The 7,559-nt window shown below is 48.1% G+C and overlaps 1 protein-coding gene across 1 annotated transcript in view; it reads left to right on the forward strand.

The window, feature by feature from the left end:
* The window catches only part of spred3 (sprouty related EVH1 domain containing 3), a 70,535-nt gene extending 63,732 nt beyond the window's left edge, over window positions 1-6,803 (forward strand). Inside the window, exon 5 of the mRNA XM_046316415.1 lies at window positions 5,790-6,803. Within this exon, the coding sequence (XP_046172371.1) occupies window positions 5,790-6,803 (1,014 nt within the window). The remainder of the gene's footprint in view (window positions 1-5,789) is intronic.
* Window positions 6,804-7,559: the final 756 nt, after the last annotated feature.

Genomic DNA, 7,559 nt, shown 5'->3' on the forward strand with positions numbered 1-7,559 from the left:
CTACCCAGGTAAAGACTAGAACACACCTCACCACCACCACTACACTACTACTACTACTACTACTACTACTACTACTACTACTACTACTACTACTACTACTACTACTACTACTACTACTACTACCCAGGTAAAGACTAGAACACACCTCACCACCACCACTACTACTACTACTACTACTACTACCCCAGGTAAAGCCTAGAACACACCTCACCACTACTACTACTACTACTACTACTACTACTACTACTACCCAGGTAAAGACTAGAACACACCTCACCACCACTACTACTACTACTACTACTACTACTACTACTACTACTACTACTACCCAGGTAAAGACACACCTCACCACACCACTACTACTACTACTACTACTACTACTACTACTACTACTACTACTACTACTGCCCAGGTAAAGCCTAGAACACACCTCACCACCACCACTACTACTACTACTACTACTACTACTACTACTACTGTTACCCAGGTAAAGCCTAGAACACACCTCACCACCACCACTACTACTACTACTACTACTACTACTACTACTACTACTACTACTACTACTACTACTACTACTACTACTACTACTACTACCCAGGTAAAGCCTAGAACACACCTCACCACTACTACTACTACTACTACTACTACTACTACTAGGTAAAGCCTAGACCACACCTCACCACCACCACTACTACTACTACTACTACTACTACTACTACTACCCAGGTAAAGCCTAGAACACACCTCACCACTACTACTACTACTACTACTACTACTACTACTACTACTACTACCCAGGTAAAGACTAGAACACACCTCACCACCACCACTACTACTACTACTACTACCCAGGTAAAGCCTAGAACACACCTCACCACTACTACTACTACTACTACTACCTGCAGGTAAAGCCTAGAACACACCTCACCACTGCCACTACTACCACTACTACTACTACTACTACTACTACTACTACTACTACTACTACTACTACTACTACTACTACCCAGGTAAAGCCTAGAACACACCTCACCACCACTACACTACTACTACTACTACTACTACTACTACTACTACTACCCAGGTAAAGACTAGAACACACCTCACCACCACTACTACTACTACTACTACTACTACTACTGCCCAGGTAAAGACTAGAACACACCTCACCACTACTACTACTACTACTACTACTACTACTACTACTACTACTACTACCCCCAGGTAAAGACTAGAACACACCTCACCACACCACTACTACTACTACTACTACTACTACTAGGTACTACTGCCTAGTAAAGCCTACCACACCTCACCACTACTACTACTACTACTACTACTACTACTACTACCTACCCAGGTAAAGACTAGAACACACCTCACCACTACTACTACTACTACTACTACTACTACTACTACTACTGCCCAGGTAAAGACTAGAACACACCTCACCACCTACTACTACTACTACTACTACTACTACTACTACTACTACTACCGCCCAGGTAAAGACTAGACCACACCTCACCACCACCACTACTACTACTACTACTACCCAGGTAAAGCCTAGAACACACCTCACCACTACTACTACTACTACTACTACTACTACCCAGGTAAAGCCTAGAACACACCACACCACACCACTACTACTACTACTACTACTACTACTACTACTACTACTACTACCCAGGTAAAGACTAGAACACACCTCACCACCACTACTACTACTACTACTACTACTACTACTACTACTACCCAGGTAAAGACTAGAACACACCTCACCACTACTACTACTACTACTACTACTACTACTACTACCAGGTAAAGCCTAGAACACACCTCACCACTACTACTACTACTACTACTACTACCCAGGTAAAGCTAGAACACACCTACTACTACTACTACTACTACTACTACTACTACTACTACTACTGTTACCCAGGTAAAGCCTAGAACACACCTCACCACCACCACTACTACTACTACTACTACTACTACTACTACTACTACTACTACTACTACTACTACTACCCAGGTAAAGACTAGAACACACCTCACCACCACCACTACTACTACTACTACTACCCAGGTAAAGCCTAGAACACACCTCACCACTACTACAACTACTACTACTACTACTACTACTACTACTACTACTACTACTACCCAGGTAAAGACTAGAACACACCTCACCACCACTACTACTACTACTACTACTACTACTACTACTACTACTACTACTACTACTACTGCCCAGGTAAAGACTAGAACACACCTCACCACCACCACTACTACTACTACTACTACTACTACTACTACTACTGCCCAGGTAAAGACTAGAACACACCTCACCACCACTACTACTACTACTACTACTACTACTACTACTACTACTACTACTGCCCAGGTAAAGACTAGAACACACCTCACCACTACTACTACTACTACTACTACTACTACTACCCCAGGTAAAGACTAGAACACACCACACCACTACTACTACTACTACTACTACTACTACCCAGGTAAAGCCTAGAACACACCTCACCACCACTACTACTACTACTACTACTACTACTACTACTACTACTACTACTACTACTACCCAGGTAAAGACTAGAACACACCTCACCACCACTACTACTACTACTACTACTACCCAGGTAAAGCCTAGAACACACCTCACCACTACTACTACTACTACTACTACTACTACTACTACTACTACTAGGTAAAGCCTAGAACACACCTCACCACCACTACTACTACTACTACTACTGCCCAGGTAAAGCCTAGAACACACCTCACCACTACTACCTACTACTACTACTACTACTACTACTACTACTACTACTACTACCCAGGTAAAGACTAGAACACACCTCACCACCACTACTACTACTACTACTACTAAACCTAGAACACACTCACCCACTACTACTACTACTACTACTACTACTACTACTGCCCAGGTAAAGACTAGAACACACCTCACCACCACCACTACTACTACTACTACTACTACTACTACTACTACCCAGGTAAAGACTAGAACACACCTCACCACTACTACTACTACTACTACTACTACTACTGCCCAGGTAAAACTAGAACACACCTCACCACCACTACTACTACTACTACTACTACTGCTACTACTGCCCAGGTAAAGCCTAGAACACACCTCACCTCTACTACTACTACTACTACTACTACTACTGCCCAGGTAAAGCCTAGAACACACCTCACCACCACCACTACTACTACTACTACTACTACTACTACTACCCCAGGTAAAGACCTAGAACACACACCACCACTACTACTACTACTACTACTACTACTACTACTACTACTACTGCCCAGGTAAAGCCTAGAACACACTCACCACCACTACTACTACTACTACTACTACTACTACTACTACTACTGTACTACAGGTAAAGACTAGAACACACCTCACCACTACTACTACTACTACTACTACTACTACTACTGCCCAGGTAAAGACTAGAACTACTCACCACTACTACTACTACTACTACTACTACCCAGGTAAAGCCTAGAACACACCTCACCACCACTACTACTACTACTACTACTACTACCCAGGTAAAGGCCTAGAACACACCTCACCACCTACTACTACTACTACTACTACTACTACTACTACTACTACTACTACTACTACTACCCCAGGTAAAGACTAGAACACACCTCACCACCACTACTACTACTACTACTACTACTACTACTACAGGTAAAGCTAGAACTACCACCCCACCACTACTACTACTACTACTACTACTACTACTACTACTACTACTACCAGGTAAAGACTAGAACACACCTCACCACCACCACTACTACTACTACTACTACTACTACTACTACTACTACTACTACTACTACAGGTAAAGACTAGAACACACCTCACCACCACTACTACTACTACTACTACTACTACTACTACCGCCCAGGTAAAGACTAGAACACACTCACCACTACTACTACTACTACTACTACTACTACTACTACTACTACTACTGCCAGGTAAAGACTAGAACACCTCACCACTCACTACTACTACTACTACTACTGCTACTACTACTGCCCAGGTAAAGCCTAGAACATACTCACCACCACTACTACTACTACTACTACTACTACTACCCAGGTAAAGCCTAGAACATGTCTCACCACTACTACTACTACTACTACTACTACTACTACTACTACTACTACTACTACTACTACTACTGCTACTAGGTAAAGACTAGAACTACTACTACACTACTACTACTACTACTACTGCCTACAGGTAAAGCCTAGAACACACCTCACTACACTACTACTACTACTACTACTACTACTACTACTGCCCAGGTAAAGCCTAGAACACACCACCACCACCACCACTACTACTACTACTACTACTACTACTACTACTACTACTACTACTACTACTACTACTACCGCCCAGGTAAAGACTAGAACACACCTCACCACCACTACTACTACTACTACCCAGGTAAAGCTAGAACACACTACTACTACTACTACTACTACTACTGCCCAGGTAAAGCCTAGAACACACCTCACCACTACTACTACTACTACTACTGCCCAGGTACTAGAACACACCTCACCACTACTACTACTGCTACTACTACTACTACTGCCCAGGTAAAGACTAGAACACACCTCCCTCACCACTACTACTACTACTACTACTACTACTACTACTACTACTACTACTACTACTACCGCCCAGGTAAAGACTAGAACACACCTCACCACTACTACTACTACTACTACTACTACTGCCTAGGTAAAGCCTAGAACACATCTCACCACTACTACTACTACTACTACTACTACTGCCCAGGTAAAGACTAGAACACACCTCACCACTACTACTACTACTACTACTACTACTACTACTACTACTGCCCAGGTAAAGCTAGAACACACCTCACCACCACTACTACTACTACTACTACTACTACCCAGGTAAAGACTAGAACACACCTCACCACCACCACTACTACTACTACTACTACTACTACTACTACTACTACTACTACTACCCAGGTAAAGACTAGAACACACCTCACCACTACTACTACTACTACTACTACTGCTGCTACTACTACTACTACTACTACTACTACTACTACTACTGCCCAGGTAAAGACTAGAACACACCTCACCACTACTACTACTACTACTGCTACTACTACTACCCAGGTAAAGCCTAGAACATACCTCACCACCACTACTACTACTACTGCTACTACTACTACCCAGGTAAAGCCTAGAACACACCTCACCACCACCACTACTACTACTACTACTACTACTACTACTACTACTACCCAGGTAAAGACAAGAACACACTTCACCACCACTACTACTACTACTACTACTGCCCAGGTAAATACTAGAACACACCTCACCACCACTACTACTACTACTTCTACTACTACTACTACTACTACTGCCCAGGTAAAGCCTAGAACACACCTCACCACCACCACCACTACTACTACTACTACTATTACTACTACTACTACTACTACTACTACTACTACTACTACTGCCCAGGTAAAGACTAGAACACACCTCACCACCACTACTACCCAGGTAAATACTAGAACACACCTCACCACCACTACTACCCAGGTAAATACTAGAACACACCTCTTCGTGTTGAGCATTACTGGTGCTGTAATGGATCCAGATTGCTGTAATTGTTCTGATAATCTTCCTCTCTTCAGATCCACACCAGGCCTACGCAGCACCAACTCTCCCAAGTCCCCGCTGTGTTGAACCCTCCGTCTCCCCCTCCACCTCCCCCTGCTCCCCCCACTCCTCCAAAGGGCCCCCCAGCCTCCTCCCCTCTCTCCCCCACCATCTCTTTACTCGAGGAGGGAGACCTGCGCAGCCTGGACCCCTGTAAGGACCTCTGGGGTTCCCGGGGATATGAGGACTACCGGCGTGCCGGGGCTCAGAGGACCATGGTGGGAGGTCTCACCGGGGGGGTGGTGGTGGGCAGTGGGGGTAGCATACAGGACAAGTCCACAGAGCTGTGTGTGGTGCGCTTTGAGAAGGAGGTGGCAGGGGTGGGCACGGCGGGCTGCGAGGTGACGGTCACGCTGGACAGTAAAGGTTCCCAGCGCCTCTCCTCCTCCTCCTCACCCACCTGCATGGCGTCCATGCCTAATGCTGTATCTGGAGGCTCGTCGGGCGCCGGCTCGCCCCAAGAGACCGGGAAGGGAAGTCCCTCCCCTTGCTGCATCCACACCTCTCTGGCCACTCCCCGCTCACGGACTCGCAAGCGAGGAGGAGGGGCAGCAGTGGGAGGTGGGGATGACGGCGACCCGGCCATCTCCCCAGACGAGGACAGTCCGTGTCCGGCGGGGTCGTCGTGTTCGTCGCGCTGCGTCTACTGCCGCTCCGTGTTCAGCCAATCAGAGAATGGGCGGGGCCGCTGCCGGGACGCCCCCGACCCCGCCCTACACTGCCTGCACCAGTGGACCTGTGTGTGGTGCGCAGAGAGCCTGCTGTATCACTGTATGTCGGACTCAGAGGGCGAGTTCTGGGAGCCGTGTTCCTGCGAGGACTCTTTAGGGGAGGGCCGTCCCCACCCTCTGTGCTGTGCCCGCTGGCTGGCCCTCCTGGCTCTGTCCCTGTTTGTGCCCTGCATGTGCTGCTACCTGCCCCTGCGAGCTTGCCTGCGCTGTGGAGAGAGGTGCGGCTGCTGTGGGGGGAAGCACAAGGCCGTTCGGTGAGGCCAGGCCGGGGGAGGCTAGACCCAGGGGGGTTGGGCAGTGGGGAGGGAGAAGGGGCTAGACCCAGGGGGCTGGGGAAGGCTAGACCCAGGGGGGCTGGGGGAGGCTAGACCCAGGGGGGCTGGGGGGGCTAGACCCAGGGGGTTGGGCAGTGGGGATGGTAGAGGGGCTAAACCCAGGGGTGGTTGGAGGGGGCTAGATCCAGGGGGCTGGGCAGTGGGGAGGGAGAGGGGGCTAGACCCAGGGGGGTTGGAGGGGGCTAGACCCAGGGAGGTTGGAGGTGTTTTGGGGGCTAGAACCAGGGATGTTTGAGGGTGTTGGGAGGGCTAGACCGAGGGGGTTGGAAGGTTTGGGCAGTGGGGAGGGAGGGGGTTGGAGGGGGCTAGACCCAGGGGTTGGAGGGGGCTAGACCCAGGGGGTTGGAGGTGTTTTGGGGGCTAAACCCAGGGATGTTTGAGGGTGTTGGGAGGGCTAGACCGAGGGTGGTTGGAAGGTTTGGGCAGTGGGGAGGGAGGGGTTTGGAGGGGAGCTAGACCCAGGGGGGTTGGAGGGTGTTGGGCTCGACCCAGGTGTGAGGGAGGGTGTTGGGCTCGACTTAGGGGGGAAGGAGGGTGTTGGGAAGGGGGGCTAGACCCAGGGGGTTGGATGTGTGTTGGACTTTGGGGTGAAGAAACAGACTGTATGGAATGGAGGAGATAAGAAAGAGAGGGAGCACGGGGGACGATGAAATGCGCTCTCTTTGAGCGGGTAGACTCA

The sequence above is a fragment of the Oncorhynchus gorbuscha genome, linkage group LG19, assembly GCF_021184085.1.
Source record: "Oncorhynchus gorbuscha isolate QuinsamMale2020 ecotype Even-year linkage group LG19, OgorEven_v1.0, whole genome shotgun sequence".
Lineage (NCBI taxonomy): Eukaryota > Metazoa > Chordata > Actinopteri > Salmoniformes > Salmonidae > Oncorhynchus > Oncorhynchus gorbuscha.